At 37.4% G+C, this 18,375-nt stretch overlaps 1 protein-coding gene across 2 annotated transcripts in view; it reads right to left on the bottom strand.

Moving 5' to 3' along the window:
• Nucleotides 1-722: 722 nt before the first annotated feature.
• LOC135690379 (sodium- and chloride-dependent transporter XTRP3) overlaps nt 723-18,375 on the bottom strand; it is a 29,129-nt gene continuing 11,476 nt past the window's right edge. Inside the window, exons 2-11 of one of the 2 annotated variants that reach the window (XM_065207916.2) lie at nt 17,754-18,072; nt 16,476-16,611; nt 16,212-16,322; nt 14,641-14,850; nt 13,845-14,033; nt 12,991-13,189; nt 9,376-9,535; nt 7,693-7,855; nt 5,621-5,876; nt 723-5,116 (exon numbers count right to left, since the gene is read on the bottom strand). In XM_065207916.2, the coding sequence (XP_065063988.2) occupies nt 5,625-5,876; nt 7,693-7,855; nt 9,376-9,535; nt 12,991-13,189; nt 13,845-14,033; nt 14,641-14,850; nt 16,212-16,322; nt 16,476-16,611; nt 17,754-18,072 (1,739 nt within the window). In that variant the 3' untranslated portion in view covers nt 723-5,116; nt 5,621-5,624. Of the gene's footprint in view, nt 5,117-5,619; nt 5,877-7,692; nt 7,856-9,375; nt 9,536-12,990; nt 13,190-13,844; nt 14,034-14,640; nt 14,851-16,211; nt 16,323-16,475; nt 16,612-17,753; nt 18,073-18,375 lie in introns of those variants that run through there. The other variant, XM_089116229.1, reaches the window with a different exon arrangement.

The raw sequence follows: 18,375 nt of genomic DNA, 5'->3' as shown, positions 1-18,375 counted from the left end.
AGAGGTTCACGGGAGAGCGTTATGACCATTTGGAACCAAAATACCTGTCGATCGGTGAAAGGTGTCCGTTGTTTAATTTTGCCAGTTAAAGGTAATGTGTCCAGCTGAAGCAAGCTACTCTGCGGGGGGTTTTAGAAACATGCGATTTTTGTTGTCATCGCCCCAGTCATTACGGTCGTTCTGTTTATTTATCCTGCTGCGAGGTTAGCTTTTCATGTGAACAGTTTAGCATTGCGAGAATACTAACCAATCGCAAACCGTTATTTTGATGGGTGGCTTGAAAAGTTGAGTACGCAGTCCTTTTATATGGACACATTACCTTTAATGGAGGTTCAACGAATAAGATGCATCATAAGCTTTAGCATAGGGGTATTTAGGATTTTGAAATTTGGGGGAGGGGGGGGGGGTAAAATTCTATTTACCAACATATAGAAATGACTGTATTAGAAAAAACGTACAGAGGTAATGCACAAGATGTAAAAACCAATAAGTCATTTGAGAAAGGGTCAAAAGGCAACATGTGCACATTTTCAAACTCGGTACGGTTTTAGTTTGGGGGCTCCCTAGAATATCGGGGGGCCCAGGCTCCCTTGCCCTCTCTTCCTACCTCCCTGGGCTTTAGTAAGGGTGTTGCTATGGAAACTCAACAAAGTTAGTCTGATTCCAAACACTGATGCGTTAAATATCGAAGATCAAAGGTCAACACATCAAAAGGTCAAAGGTGAACAAAGAAGTTTGATTTATCAGAAATCAAGATTACATGTCAAAGTACAACAGAAATTCAACTCGATAAAAGCAAAGATAAACAAAGCAACGTTTCAAAGTTGGACAATGTTACAGAAATAAATTACCACAAGGATTAGGCCCGTCTCAAATCTTTTCTATACTTCAAAGCTTCGCGGACAAATGAAACGAGGGTATTCAAAATTCATACGGAGGCTGTTTCAAGAGGATATCAACCAGGTTCAGAAGACGTGAGCAACTTTAAAAACAGATGTAAAAAACAAAAATTTGGCGTTTTAGAGGCTTCGTTAACATGAATTTAAAAAATGACAAATCCGCAGGGGCCTACCAGACTTCTCATAGTCTGGATTATTTCAGATGCTTAACAGATTCCTCATTACAAATCTGGATTATCTTAGATTCTCTCTTAAATAGCTGTTGCAGATTAACTGAAACTAATCACCGGTCTGAGTTTACTAGACAGAACACTACAACTTATGGATCAATTTTGCTTGGGATTATTCTTTGCGACATCAAACAGTAAGATAGGCGGCTACATTACCAATCCGGATAATCTCTCACAATCTACTAGATACCTGATCCTTTCATAGTCTAACCCAAACATGTCTTATCCTTGAACCAGATTAAGCGGTAATACACCAGACAGCCAAGCGAAATTAAGATATTTAAAATCATTCCATGCAGTCCTGCGGCTTGGTTTGTCAGAAAAACATAAATGAAATGAGTTTGTCTGAGATAATCACTCAAACCAAAAACGCGGAATCTGACAGTAATCCCGATTAGTGCATTCTGAACCTGGTTCATAATCCGAGATCTAGTATATGCGCGCGAAAAATAGTCTCCTATTTGATTTCTGAAGATCAATGCATAACAATATGGTTTTTTTACTTTAATTTAAGGGGTTTTCACACATCTGTACATTTGTTGCGAGTTACAGCGGTGTACGAATGGGTTTGAAGAAATAGGTTTCTTTTTAGTGGGCACTGAACTCTAGAACGCTGAAAGGTTGTCAAAAACCTACGGAAGTAAATCCCCTTGCACTTCTTAATAACATTTCATGCCAACATTTATGACTGATCTTTACTAGCAAAACTTGAGATTAGGATGGCTCCCTAGCAACAACGACAACAACAACAACAACATTATCAACAACAACAACAACATTATCAACAACAACAACACAATAACAACAACAACAACAGCAAATTTGCAAAGCTGCAGCCAAAGACATTAGAAGAAAATGATTTCTAACCACCGATCGAAAAAAGACTGGATCGAGTTTCTTATTGTCTTCAAACACCAAAGTTTGATGTCTCCTCGATTTCAAAAGAAAAAGGGCCTAAATTGCTTGAATGATATATGTAGGTGAGAGGCAATGTTTTTTGGTTTTTGACAAAGGATTGATCCAGCTGAAAACATTGCTAGGAGTGATAGTGAAGGCTCTCTCCTCAGATTGGCTCTTCTCTCAAAAGACAACATTCTTGTCAAAATATAGGCTCGATCCAGTCTTTTTAAAACCAGTGTTTCGAACCTATTTGATCATTCAATGTTAAAAAATCGGTCGAAGAAGAGTCAGTAAATGTGTGTCGGGAAAACGGGAATTGCGAATGTCACTTAGGTATAAACTCTGCTTTTTTGCAAAACTGATTTTATATTTAAATCATCTGAAATGGTGTTTAGGTAGTTTTTTGATCAGGTATAGTCATGACGTCATGAGGACGTCATGATGACGTCACGATGACATCATGATGACATCATTATGACGTCACAATGACGCTTCAAAGCTTTACTGATGCGCACATAATTTATGACGTCTTCTTCGCTAACAGGTTTCACAACATACGCGTAAACGACTGATTTACTTAAGGAAACAGTATATAAGTGTTAAAAATCATCCCGCAAAATATTGCAAATCAATATGAAAGCTAGTTTTATCAATATCGCTAATTATCGCTAAAATCAGTAATAAAATAGTTCACCTGCTTACAAACACATTGCGAGTAACAAGTTTGTATTATTGAAATAGTCTAAAACTTTGCAAAAGTTTCGACGCGAATAACAAAGAAAATTAATTTAAGAACATTATGAAATTTGAGCTAACTGAATTGCATGGTCGTGTGACGGAATCAACCGTGAAACCGAGGCTAGTAAAAATCAGGCGATTTTCAAAGTGAGCTCGACTTGGTTAAACCGAACAGAGGCATTTTCTGCTCGCCTAGGTTTCCTCTGCTGTTAGATCAAGGTTTCCTTCCTATTTGTGACTTTAAAGGTAATGTGTCCAGCTATAGCAAGCGACTCTGCGGGGGTTTTTAGAAACATGTGATTTTTGTTGTCATCGCCCCAGTCATTACGGTCGTTCTGTTTATTTATCCTGCTGCGAGGTTAGCTTCTCATGTGAGCAGTTTTGCATCGCAAGAATACTACCAAAACTGTTATTTTGATAGGTAGCTTGACAGGTTGGGTATACGCAGTCCTTTTATATGGACACATTACCTTCAAGGTAATCGACAAAAACTAAAGTTGATATCATGCTCGCTGACTGGCCAATTGTTGACTGATAGTGATGGTTAAGCCGCCACTGCGTCTGTCAATAACGCAGAAGACTGAAACCAAACAATTCGCAATTTCATAATGTCCTTGCTGTAACAAAAGAGATAAAGGAACACTTCGAGTTTGCGACTCTACAACAACTCTTTGTTCAGTATTTGCATCATTTATTTACAGAAATTTACGATCGTTTCATACTAAGCTTGATTATATAACAGAATTGATATACTAAAAGGATTACAGATAGGGAAAGGCAATGAAGCGAAAGGGCAGAACCAAGAAGAAAAGGCCAAAGAGGATATTTAAAAGGTCAAATGAGAAAGTTCAAAGGTCAAAGGGGAGATTTCAAAGGTCAAAGGGGAAAAATTAGATGTCAAACAACAGACATCAGCTTGCTAAAACTTAAAGATTCAGAGAGAAATAACAATTAAAACATATTTTAGACCCACTGAATTTGATGCTTCTTCAGTGGAATCTAGGCAATTAAGAACATACGGAGGAAAATATGGAATAATTATCTTACATTAAATCAGGCTAAAAACGGCGGTGAAAACTGGATACAATTTAATTCCCAAAACCTGAGCCCTATGTCAACTTGAACGAATTTCATCGTTCCCATGAGGTTTGAGTATGGGGAAAATAATGTTTTTTTTTACTGCCAATACCGTTTGGGCTACCTATGATGGAATCTAACATTTGGGTCAACTATGCATGTAGATCTCTTGTAGACTTCATAATACTTTTGGACTTTTGCTAACACCTGATTTTTTTCAAGCATATATGGGAGAATTTCATTGCCTGAGAACCAAGTACATTGGCCCGCTGATGACCAATGAATTGGGCCTGCTGATGACCTATGGATTTTGCCCTCCGGATAACCATAAAATCACTTTAGTTCTGTAACATAAAGCTTTGTACATGACTTAACACTTAATTCTACTACTCACTGGGAGTCTTAAAACCATCAACAGGAATTTTATCTCTATCAACACAGCTCCTAAACTCATTGAAAATAAGTCACAAAAATAGTACTGAAGGAATCTAGTTTTGCACTGATGCCATTAAAACAGCATCTCTGCAGCCTTAGAAATCATTAAACTAGCAATGCTACACAATCGAGTTGACTACCTCTTAACAATCACAATCTTTTATCTAGTTGTGTTCCAAGTCTAGTTGTACACTCAAAGATATCATTCAGTAAAGAGTGGCATCTAAGACATATTTGACTATCCTCCTTATATTGCTTTTTATAACATAGGGGATGGGAAAGGAAGGGGCGTTGATATTTCGCAAAAACTCGTTGGTACACAATGGCACAATCGTCAGGTACCATAAAACAGGCGTCCAACATCAGCTAGTGACTGAACGGTCACCAAATCTGATAATTCGCCAGCACAATTAATTAAAAACTTAACTTCGGAGATAAAAAGTGCAGATTTGAGGAGTACACTGGAAATTAGCCTAACTGGCAATTTAACAGTGTGCCTATTTGACCTTTGACCTTTCATCTTCACTTGAATACGCTAGATATATCTCTGGGTACAAGTAACTCCAAAACAACATATTTCAAAAGATTTATAAATATGTGTTTATATATATTATATAGTAAAACTGCGCAGCACACAGAGTTCAGTCAGCTTATCTCACGCTTGCTGACGTCACTCGACTTCCTGTTTCTGCACCCTAGAAGTTTTTTCTCCCCTTTATTAATCAAAACAAAGGTACATATAGGAATAGAAAATCACAATTAATTTTTACCTATAATTTCTCTCTTCTTCGCCTATTTTTGTACTTATTGTCAGTTGTCTCGAGGCTCTGTTTTTCCCTGTCGATGGAAGGAACAAAACATTTATAAAAATTACCAAAAAACTAGTTCATAGCATTCGTGAGTAGGAATAATTACCCAATTGAACAATTCTTGAAAATCTATTAAAGAAAATCTTCAAATTCAAAGCATCGTGACGTCAGGTCACCTGACCGTAGTAGCACATGGTTGTATCACATGACCATTTCAACGGGCAATGTTGTTTTGTTTACGATGTAGTTGAGTGAATTAGAACTTGAGTGATTTGATCCTGTTTATATCTAACAGATTCTTATCTCTACAACATTACAGAAGCTGCAAATGTAATGTTGAATTGGGATTCGATTGTTAGTTTTAATCTTGCAATAATTCGAAAAACCTCCTTGCCGATCTTGTCTATCGGCCTTTGTGCAAACAGTAAGTGACCCCCTGTCCTATGAAAGTGTACCACGTTATATGATACCAACAGTGAAAATATGACGTCATGACATGCTGCAGGAAAACAATACACAAAAGTACACACACCTATCTACTGAAATTCTGTCAGTGGAACCGTTGAAAGAGATGACGTAATATTTTTTGGGTTCACGTGAAGCTCCTCCTCAACGCCAGCTTTTTGCATGTGGATTGTATGTTCATCCATTCCCTTGTCTCTAATATTGAACAAGTCGTATTTCTTCAAGACAGCGACAATTGGTATGAAGATTGCAGAGGCGCTAATGAGAATAAAACACAGCGCCTCACCCCAGCCTGGGTACGGTTTGTTTACAATGACTTTTGCCTGCAAAAAAGACATTTTTTATCGGTATAAAGATCGTCTGCAACGTCTAAAAAAGATTGTAATCTTCTTCAATTTTTTTAAATTTTGTTTTAATTGTTTAAAATTTTTTTGAATTTTCTCAATTTTTTTTAAAATATTTTAATTCTTTAATTTTTTTTAAATTTATGTTTTTTTAATTTTTTTAAAAATTTTTTAATGAATTTCTGACTGGAATAATGACATTCAGATACTTATTGACTGTATAATGATTGTCTGCTATATCTAGAAAAAAATTTTGCCTGATGATGCCATTAACCCTAAAACTCTTTGATCTACACACCAAAGCAAGTTGAGTTCTATATGATAGTACAGTTAAAGGCATTGAGTCATGGTAAACAGGCCTTCTCTATAAGAGGTCATTTGCTTTTGACGTGATTGCTGTGGTCTCATGTGATCTCTGCTTTTGATGGAAACTGTTTTGTAATTCAGTACGAAGTGAGTCATGTGATCAGTGTAAATCAGTACGAAGTGAGTCATGTGATCAGTGTAAATCAGTACGAAGTGAGTCATGTGATCAGTGTAAATCAGTACGAAGTGAGTCATGTGATCAGTGTAAATCAGTATGAAGTGAGTCATGTGATCAGTGTAAATCAGTACGAAGTGAGTCATGAGATCAGTGTAAATCAGTACGAAGTGAGTCATGTGAACAGTGTCAGGCCAACCAATAGCCTTGCAGCAAGAAAAAAACATTTGGGAATACCCTTTTCCTTCCATCCTGACTCGATGCCTTTAGCAGATCTCTTCATTACCAAATATGTCTTGTAAACAAGTTGTGATTCAATAAGTATACATTATGCAATGATCGCACAAAACAAGAAAATCAGAGTAGCAGCTTAAAAATTGTTATCGTTAATAAAAGAAGTGTATGTATTTGTCTAGGATTTACTGTAAAGAATTTCTGCAGTGGAGGGAATCGTCTACAAAGAGAGGATCTCCTCATTAGCAGGTGACTCTCTCATGAGAAGAAAACGATTCCCTTGGAAGAAGGAGAATTCGTTTGCTGTCAAATCTTCTGAAGCTGGTAGATATGAAAAGTTTAAAAATGCATGTATCTGCTTAACGTTTTATTGCAGAGGATACCTAAGATGAAGAGAATTGTTTATGAAGAGAGGATCTTCTCATTAGCAGATGATTCCCTCATGAGAAGAAAACGATTCCCTTGGAAGAAGGGGAATTCATTTGTTGTCAAATCTTCTGAAGCTGGTAGATATGAAAAGTTTAAAAATGCATGTATCTGCTTAACGTTTTATTGCAGAGGATTCCTAAGATGAAGAGAATTGTCTATGAAGAGAGGATCTTCTCATTAGCAGATGATTCCCTCATGAGAAGAAAACGATTCCCTTGGAAGAAGGGGAATTAATTTGTTGTCAAATCTTCTGAAGCTGGTAGATATGAAAAGTTTAAAATGCAGGGGATTCATAAGATGAAGAGAATTGTCTATGAAGAGAAGATCTTCTCATTAGCAGATGATTCCCTCATGAGAAGAAAACGATTCCCTTGGCATAAGGGGAATTCATTTGTTGTCAAATCTTCTGAAGCTGGTAGATATGAAAAGTTTAAAAATGCATGTATCTGCTTAACACTTTATTGCAGGGGATTCCTAAGATGAAGAGAATGGTCTATGAAGAGAGAATCTTCTCATTAGCAGATGATTCCCTCACGAGAAGGCAATTTCCCCGACAGAAGGAGATTCCCTTCTAAGAAGGGCATTCCATCTCTTGTCAAACCGCTACAAACTGGTAGATTTGAGAAATAAATGTATTATAAGATAGCTAACCTCTACAGCACTCCAAGCTTCGTATCCAATTGTTTTCGATATCAGCCCATACATACTAGCAATTACGATGCTAACCAGTAAGAAAGGAGCAACATACTTCCACATGATTTTCCAGTACAAGCTCGGGTAAACACCGAGCATGTAATGAATATCCTTCTCGAACCTGTAGCAGGATAAAATACAAAGTACAGAAGCATGATATTACAATAGGATTACAGTACAAAAGATGATATCCAATAGAATAATTTGATATGATGCGGATGCGATAAAGTACAGTAGGACGATATTACAGTAGGATTATAGTGCAAAAGGTGATATCGCATAGAGCACTATGATACGATTGTTGGAGCGATCAAGTCCTGGGAATAGGTTGGTCCCCAGTCTTTCTCCCGTTGACCACTGCGTTGACATGTCTTTCGTGATAAATCGCTTTGTCACATGACCTCAAGGGTTAGTTAGTTGGCTATTGTGGCTGAGTGTGAAGTAAGCACGTTTTTGTTACGAAAATCACGTACATAATCTCAGAAATGGATTTTCTCTATGCTCCGACCTAGACTTTACAACAACGATGCAATAAAGTACAATAGGATTATATTACAGTAGGATTACAGTGCAAAAGATGATATCGCATAGAACATGATATGGTGCAATAAAGTACAATGGGATGATATTACAGTAGGATTACAGTGCAAAAGATGATATCGCATAGAACATGATATGGTGCGATAAAGTACAATGGGATTATATTACAGTAGGATTATAAATGAAATATAATTTAATATTGTATATATAACACAAAATAGCATAATACAAAAACAACACAATATGATATGATATGACATGAATGATATATGCTATATGACATTAATAAAACATAATATTACATAATATAAATAAAATATATTTTATATATTACATAGTATAAGTAAAGTATTGTCTTATAATGTATCACATATATTATATATATACAACATAAAATAACATAATGTAATATAGTACAATGTAGTAATAGATAGTATATTTTAATATTATATTACATGGAACAATATAATACAAAAAAAATATAATATGTTATGATAAAATTATAATACAATATAATATTACATTATATAAATAAAAATTCAATTTAGTATTATTTAACACAAAATAATGTAATACAAAATACATAATATGATATGATATAATAAAATATAATATTATATACATAATATAAATGAAATATAATTTAATATTATATTACATAAAACAATATCATACAAAAACAATATAATATGTTATGTCATAGAAAATCATATAATATGATATTACATAATATAAATAAAATATAATTTTATAGTACATACTATAGGTAAAGTATTGTCTTATAATATATCATATATATCATATATATACATATAACATAAAATAACATAATGTAATATAGTACAATGTAGTTTTAGATAGTATAATGTAATATTATAGAATATGGAATAAAATGATATAATACATTTTAATAAAATATAATATAAAATTGACATTGATAGCAAAAGGTGATATCTGAAAGTTACACAGTAGGATAGCCATAAAGGAAACAACATTAAAAAATATTTCATGAACCTACTAATGACATTAAATGTTGGAAGACTGAATATTATAAATGATATTTGTTATTATATTAAATAAGAATATTAAAAATGTTATTACCTGTCGTATCCATAAACATAACAGACGAGAATAATTTCGAAAAAGCCAATAATGAGCAGCCCAACAGTGCCAGCATATGAATCGAACATTTGCAGCCAATATTCACCAGATCTTTGGCAAAACAGCAACCCAAATGCACAAGAAAGGAAGCACAAGATGGCTGGGAAAAGAATATATCATGATTTGAATTCGACAAAAACGTCCAGATTTAAAGGCCTTTGCGCAACCGGCATGCTTTGCGAGTATAATTCAAAGAATCGGCCTAATATCTTACTGCATGAAAATACAAAACACAGTCAATTTCTTGATACAACTGCTGCTAAGCATGCCGGTTGCGCTAGAGCTTTTAAGACTCGGGGGAGCATCTAAATAAAGGATACCGTTAGGAACCGAGTAATTGTCCGTTGTATAAAGTCTCTGTTTGTAAAAAGGTCTTCTTTGTGTTAAGGTCCTTTAAAGAGCATTTTGACGCGATGGGACAAAAATATGTGAACAAATTTTGGCGGTAAAAATGGCTTTGAAAATATCAAACACTTTACAACATACTTAAAGCTTTTCGTCCGAAACTCCTCAGAATATAAAACGTCAGAATCAAAATTGTTAAAAGTCAAGCTGGAAAATATATACTCAGTTGTGGATCGAAATAGGCCAATCAGAAAAACATGATAGCGGTAAAGTTGTTTAGGATTTTATATAAAAGCTTTAAGCTTGTTGTCAAATGTTTGCTCTTTTCAAAGCCTGTTGTTGAGAGGGCCCCATTCTATAGGGCAGTCCGTTCTATAGAAGTCCCTTTAACAGAGGTTTGTCCAATTGGGACAAAAATATATGACCGTTGTTGAGAGGTGTCTGTTATATGGAAAAGTCCTTTCTATAGAGGTCCTTAAATGGAGAGGAGAACATTCACCATAGAAGGGGAGCGAATTTATTCCAATTGTAACCTACTTTTCATCATAGAATGAGGGCGAATTGATTCAAAATTTGACCTACTTTTCGCCATAGGAAGGAGGCGAATTGGTTCCCATTTTAACCTTTTTTGCCATAAAAGGGGGCAAATTGACTCCAATTTTAACCTACTTTTCACCAAAGAAACGAAGCAAACCGATTCAAATTTTAATCTACTTTTCACCATAGAAAGAGGGGCATTGATTCCAATTCTAGTCTCCTTTTCACTATAGAAAGGGAGCCAATTGTTTTCAATTTTAACTTACTTTTCATCATAGCATAGTGGTAATCTGGTTTCAGCCTACTGTTCACCAAGAAAGGGGGGCGAATTGATTCAATTTTAAACTTACTATTCGCCATATCAAGGGGGGGGGGCAGATTGATTTAAACTTTAACCTACAATGCCAGCCAAAAGTAGTTGGAACACCGAGATTGTACTCGTAATAAATGTATATTTTTCAGTTCATTTCCCTTTTTCAAGCAGACGGAACCCCCTCCCCCCCCTTGAACAATGCTGTGAAGGAAGCTGAACATGTCGCTAAACATTGGTTATACAATTTGCGCTCCAACATACATTTGTTATCATTTTCAAGTCGGAATCCAACATTGTATATGGGGGGAAGGGAGACGTTTAGTAGGAAAGATGATTGGACTGTTCCAATACTTTTGGCGGGCATTGTACGTTTCTCGCCATAGCAAGGTGGTAAATTGATTTAAATTTCAACCTATGTTTCACCATAGAAAGTTAGTAAATTGATTTTGATTTCAACCATCTTTGATAAAATCTTCTCTACGTCACTGGCTCCCACCCTCAGAAACCGAAATTTAGTTAACACGGAGAACCACAACCAATGCGGTCAATTTGGGGCATCGCACCGGAAATAGCTAGCCTAAACCACACCGCATACGGCTGATTTTGTCTTTTGGAAGACAATGATTTTTACCTTAGAAAAGATTTTTATCTTTGCTCTTTAGGCGTTCTGTGAAAAGCGTAAAGCGGTGTTCAATTTCAAAGACTGTATCTTGAAAGACAAAAATTTATGCCATTCATAACCACAGAGTTATATTCAGTCATTGGGAAGAAAAATTCTAAAAATTGTCGTCTGCCAAAGGCGAAAACCGGTCGTCTGCGGTGGGCCTACTTATGAAAGGTGAGAATGGAAAAGAGAGCTGGAATCGATGACCCACGTTTGAGTGTTTTCTTGATTGCAAACTTTCTTCTATCATGACACGGGTCCGAAAACAGCTGTGAAACTGCTTTGATAGTTGTATTACGTCACAAATAAGCTATTTCCAAGAATAGGATTAATGACCCGGCCATAGATACCAAAACTTGAATACACGTTGACCTTTATCTAAATTTGTCAGCACCTAACTTCCGAATGTAGCTTTAAGACACTGAGAAGCTGTGCTTATCGAGTACCGAACACTTGAACTTGTATTCCGCGACCCTAGCCAGTGAGCATGTGACCACACCTCCTTATTGATGACGAAATGATGACGTCACAAAAATCTATCTCCAGAATTTTTCAATTTTGACCATGTTTTCCAAAAAGTAATAATTATAAAATACCTATAAATAGGCAAAATCAGTTAAAAGTATTATGAATTGGCTGAGGTATGGCCACCTGAGCACAGGCTCTTTCCCCATCAAACCTCGGTAATTTGGTCTCTGTTCATAACTTAATGAACCAGGCCAGAATAACAGTAATCCGTTAGCAAACTTTAAATCCTTCATTGGCAATATCTCGCCCAAATTTTGAACATATCGAACTAAAATTGTAGATGTGAAGCCAGGACAGATATCGTACACCCTCAAACAAGCCCCAAGAGGCTTGCTTCGCTGAAAAAATATCGGGTTGGGGGCTTATTCGGAGGTGGGGCTAATTTGGCAGCATCCAAAAATATAAACATACGCTTAAAAGTTGCAGATAAATCTAGATAAACCCTTGGGGGCTTTTTCGAGTGGGGAAGGGGCTTGTTCGAGGAGGCTTGTTAGAGGGGAGCTTATTCGAAGATGGGGGTTATTTAGCAGAAGTCGAACATATTACCAGGGTAGATTTTCTTTCTCTCTTTGAGGCTGGACAGTATGCTTAAAATGCAGATCCACCTGAGGAAACCTGTTGCTGTCGAGACAATACCTCAGCCCATGTGGCTTGTTCGAAGGTTAAGGCCTATTTGAGGACTAACGGTGTAGAGACCAATCAGAAAGTGCGAACACGTGATTGTTAAAGGCATTTGACACAGGTAAAACTGGCTTACAGCCACTCAACCACGAGCGGTTGACCAATCAAATTGCGCACAGAGATAAACACGTGAACAGTTTCTGCCTTTCTGCAAATCGGTAAAATCCTAGAGCAGCGTGCAATGATTTCACGTGAGCAGTTTCCAATTCTTGTGCGCGTGCTCTGATCAATTTGGCCTAAGTTATATTTGGATTCGCTGTACTTATGCATGCCAAATGCCTTTAAGGTTGCCCATTCAGTTTTTATGGATAAGTAGCACTATTTCCAAGCGTGATTGATGTGATCGCTTGCAAACATTGAATAACAATTCATGGCATACTTTCAAGTAACGACTTTTAAGAATCCTGACAAGATATTATGACGTCATCACTCTCGGACTTCATTTAGCGATGACGTTGCTACAAACGGCTATTTCCTTTATTCTTACCTGTTATGATTTCACTTCGAAGTGGGATAATCTGCAAATCAACTATAGTTGTTCGGACACATTCGAACGTCCCAATCATGCTACCCATGCCGAGTGTCATTAACATAAGGAAAAACATGAGACTCCACAGTGGCTTGACATCCATCCACGAAATAGCCTCCGTAAAGGCAATAAAAGTTAGGCCAGGCCCTTGCGCCACCTGAAATGAACAATAACATGTTTACAAAAGACATTTATTTCTTGACAAAGTCGAGGTCTATTGGTGCTAAAGCCAAGCCCAAAATTGAACAAATTGAGGATTCATAAATATGGGTTGACGATTTGTAAGGTGATATTCGAATATTTTAAATTTCGAGTTTACAGTCAAAACGTTTTCCTGCATGAAACAGGGGTGTTAAAATAAGGAGCAAAGGTCTTCGAAATTCCTAACAAATAAGGGGGGGGGGGGCATTTCACTCCCGACCTCAGAGTACACAGCCATTTTGCAGTCAGAAAAGCTTGACATATTTACCAAAACTGTGACCAATTTCTCAAAATGTTCGGTTTCACGTTAGCTGTGATTACGAAGAAGGTCTGACGGAAAGGTTACTAGGACTGGAAACTAATATGCTAATTTATGATAATTATGCCTATGACCTATGTCTTTAACTAAACTTTCCCGAGTGAACGAGATAAATTATTACTTTTAAACATTGCTATTGTGTTTAACATGCTTTACAGCGTTGAATGGGACTTTTTGGCTGTTCGGAAATGGGGGTGCCGTGTCAGTGTTATTCTTTGCTGCTTACGTCATGCCACTGAAACTGTACTGAAACTAACAAATATAAATGTGATGCGCAACCGTTAATACTCACATTATCGAGCTCACTCTGAAGACTACAAGTAAAGGGCGCTGCGGTTGTTGCCCCGGTAACCGCAGTTGTTGCCCCGGTAACCGCAGTCGTTAGCGTTGACAGCGTTGTTGCTGTTACATTGGCCATTGTTCCATTACCTCCTGTCACGGCGGCTAAACCAGAGAGGCAGAGTTGATAGTTTTTGGTGGCCTAAACAAAAAGGGACCAAGATGTATCATTTGATAGTGTACTGAAAATCGCAAACGTAAAGCGCAAACTATTACAGTGCGTCGAGAACAGAAAAAATTACATTCTTAGGCCATGTTATGCAGAGGACAGTGAGATGCATATCACTCCATGGAAAACACGTAAACATTTGATAGAAATCCTATTGTTTTGTTGGTAAATCCCTAGAAATCCTTTTGTTTTCTGGAAATCTTGCACGCTATTCACAAGAATGAACTGCCCTTGGAGAAACGAAGGGAGGTCGAGAGAATTCAGAAATTGTACGGAGACAGAAGGGGCAAAGGGACTTTTCCCATAGAGGTTACTTCTTGGAAAAGGGCATTTCTCCAAATGTTTCGGGGAGGGGTGCACGTGCCCCCGGTGCTATCCCGGTTTTGACATTCCTGGAGAAAAGGCAAACAGAATCTATCTTTAACTGGAAACAAGGGAAAAGTGACTGAAAGAGGTAAACGAGGAAGACGAACTTGAGCACAGGCGGACATCACAAACAAAGCGTTTTATGAATTGAAATAGGCGAAAAAATTGACAACTGACATAACTGTAAAAACTAACCGGAAATGACGTCACATACCTTGAATCCGAGAATGCAGAAGATGACAATACTGGCGAATATCGACGTTCCGCAGTTTATACTTGACACCATAATAGCATCGCGGAGTACATTGTTATTGATGGGGTTGTAACTTGCCATGGCAATAAGACCACCAAAAGCCAGTCCAAGAGAGTAAAAGATCTGTGTAGAGGCTTCAAGCCATACTTCGGGATTTTTTAAATGATTGAACTGGAAAAGAGATAGGGTAGATTGCAAAACAAACATTAGTATGGACAAAGAGGCACAAAAATACCGATAGGTGTAGGAGGGTGTCACCCTCCCCTCGATCTTTGAAATTCTCTGAATTAGTCTAAATTTCAGAGTGTCAAATTTCATCAACTTTCTGAGATCCCAAATCCGAGAACATTGAATTGTGCTTGTGCTTTTTAGCGTATGTAGCAGCATTTGTGGACTTGGGCACAGGTAATGCTTAATTGCCAAACTGAGTTTATTTATTTTTCCCTCCATCTTATTTTGGTTTCATTCACTTGTGAAAAAGTTGATTATTCGCTGTTATGCTAAGATGATTCTAAAACTTTGAAGATCCTTCCAATTATGTCATCGTTAAAATAGATAAAACTATGGAGCCGTTAGCTTTTCTCCCGTCAAATTCTATTTTAGATGCAGTTTCTGGCCATTCCTAGATTATTGCCATCCAAACATTTTCTCGCTGCCAACCATGGTGGTGGCTTTAACTGAACACAAGTACACAACCATTAAATTTTAGCCCCACTTTGAAATACCTTGCACCGTCGTCACTGAGTCCGACTTCAAGTGCATCAAGTCGACCTGACGATTATTAACGTCCTAACCTAAAAATAGCAGAACTGTCTTCTGATTCAACCTGGTAAAAGAAACGTTAAGTTACAAAATTTTGTGTAAACCATTTTTTGGGTTCATATACTTTGTTTACAGTTTGAAGCTTTTAGTCCCCCTCCTTCAGAAAATTATCCCTGGCCTTGGGCGTGTAAATCTGTCGGGTATTGCACATTGAGCAGATCCCTCCAGCATCAAGTCAGCACCATGTTCCTTAAATGTTATCATCGCCCTCCCTTTTTCTCTTCTCTCATCCACCATTCCAAAGCATATTTCATTAAAATAACCACACCACATAGAGTTTATGAATATAGAACCTAACACGAAATAATTCGCCCGCTTATCTTATTTCTAATTTAGCCTGGTCTGAGATCTGAACTTCATTTTGAGCAACTTTTGAAAATTCGATGGCCTTCGAAGAAAATTCAAATATTTTTGTGGCCCGGTACTTAAAACAGTTAACTGATTATGCATATTTAGAGGTATTTAATGTAATAGTGATTCTTCCGGCTATGTGGTCAGCGTTCTGAAACATTCTAAAAATAGATATTTGTAAGGTCATCACTTAAGAACCCTGTGCCTGTAAAGGATCTTGCGCAACCGGCAAATAAATTTTCAAACCGGCCCGATATCGTACCGCATGAAAATACCGAAAACAACCCATTTCTTCTCGCAACAACCGCAAAGCATGCTGGTTGCGCAAGCGCCTTTAAACTGGCAATGTTGATACATACGTCTGGAGTGAACATATGCTTCACACCGGCACCTGCTCCTTCCAAGGTGACACCACGAATAAAGAAGATGATGAGCACGACATAGGGAAACAAGGCAGTGAAGTAGACGGCCTAGAAAAAAACAATTTTATGAAATTGAGAACCAAGGCTTCAACAGTATTTAATTTAATCACATCGAACCATTGTTATAAAGACTGGCATGGTACAGGTAGGAAGTATCTCAGAAAACAGAGTACTTCTTATAAGCACAAAGCAATTTCTTACCTTCCCAACAGACTGGACACCACGAAATACAATCACAAACAGCAAAACCCATGCACCAACAAGACAACCAACTAACTTCCAATTCATCCCACCCCCGTCCTCAATACTTGATGTAGTTTCTAATGTTGTTCTGTACCTGGAATAACATGAAGATGATGAGGAAACTGGGGGGTTTATACGGATAAGCTACTAAGCTACTTGAAAGTCAAGTAAATAATCGCAGACGTATACTACAAACATGACGTTACTTCCATTACTCCCACAAAGTTTCGTGACTCCGCCAATTATCGCGGTTCTCACGCGCTTTTCCGTGGGACTCACGCGCGTTTTCACGTGGATTCACGCGCGTTCCCGTAGGACTTACGCGCGTTCCCCTGGGACTCACGCGAGTTCTTCAGAAATCACGCAAAATTCCCAATAATCACGCCAATTCTCTAAAATCTACGCTTCTTCGCAGTCCTGCAATTTCTAAGACTACAGCAATACTGGCAAAGAGACGAATATAAAACACATTCTCATAGTTTTTAAAAAAAATTGGTTTAAAAACCTTAATGAACTCTACAAAATAACCCAACATGTGAAAAACCAGTTGAATAATCTAAAATTGCTTTAGATGTGCCAGCACATGCATTCTTCGTAAACAAAATAATCCATGTACCAAGGCTGAACAACAGAAATCATTTAGTTTAGTTACGAGGATGTGTTTCATATCTTTGATTGGTTAATACAGCAGACACACCGCCGAGTTCTGACCAATCAGATAACGGAAAATTGTAAACAAACACAAGGCCACTTTTATTCATTTTAGCGCTACCAGCTAAAAATGCCCAGTGTAAAATCTGTTACGATAGATTTCAAAAACTTTAACTAAATGGTGTTCACAAAATGTAGTTGGCACGTAGTAAGCATGTGCGACGACAATTTCCATTGCCATGGTAACTGCCGCCAATTAAAGTAAAGGTGGCAGCGACAAATGACTGCATACCCGGAAATATGAAAAAGTTCTAGGATGCAATAATTTTAAAATCAATTGCTACCAAAGTTCTGACGACAAATTCCACTACCATGGTAACTACCGCCATTTTAAATTAAGGTGTAGCATCAAATAACAAAACCAGCTCCTACATACAAACAATTAAATGTAAAAATAGTTCTAGGACGCCAACATTACAAACTCTATTATTGCTCCAGTTGCGACGACAAATTCCATTACCATGGTAACTGCCGCCATTTTAAATTAAGGTGTCAGCATCAAATAACAAAATACTGCCTACATACCAGTAGTAGGATGTTGATCCAGCTTTCCTGCATTCTTCTACAACCACTCCATTCTCTTTAGGACATACGGCGAACGGCGGAGTCTTTGCAAATGAAATGAAGAAATAGTACAAACACCAAGCTACCAACATATTGTAGTACACACCAACAAGAAAGGAGACTACGACAGCACTCAGCCCCAGGCCACTGAAATACGGAGATATTGAATTCCATACACCAAGAGGACCCTTGCGGAGGCGCTGGCCTATGCTCAGCTCCAGAAAGAATATAGGAACCCCGATGCATACAAGCGAAATGGCGTACGGAATGAGGAAAGCACCTGAAAAACAAGAGAAACACTGTCGATAATATGAGCCTTAAATACGACATATTGTCGATAATACGAGCCTTAAATACGACATGCTGTCGATATTTCGAGCCACAAAAGGACAAAAATAGAGAGTAAAGCCCGTTGAACGCACTATGTCCCGACGCAAGGTGGTTGAAAATCTCATTGGTTGGACTATACAATAGACTATTGTTATGTAACCAATCAATAAAAGATCAAATCACAATTTAAACGTTTTTTTAGACCCCGTTTAAACTACAGAAAGAAGAACGGAACTCCTTGGTTTCCTTCTTG

The sequence above is a fragment of the Rhopilema esculentum genome, chromosome 1 (genome assembly GCF_057945365.1).
Source record: "Rhopilema esculentum isolate cy_ngs chromosome 1, ASM5794536v1, whole genome shotgun sequence".
NCBI lineage: Eukaryota > Metazoa > Cnidaria > Scyphozoa > Rhizostomeae > Rhizostomatidae > Rhopilema > Rhopilema esculentum.
Note: the sequence above shows the minus strand (reverse complement) of the source record. Positions and strands in the feature narration are given on the sequence as shown.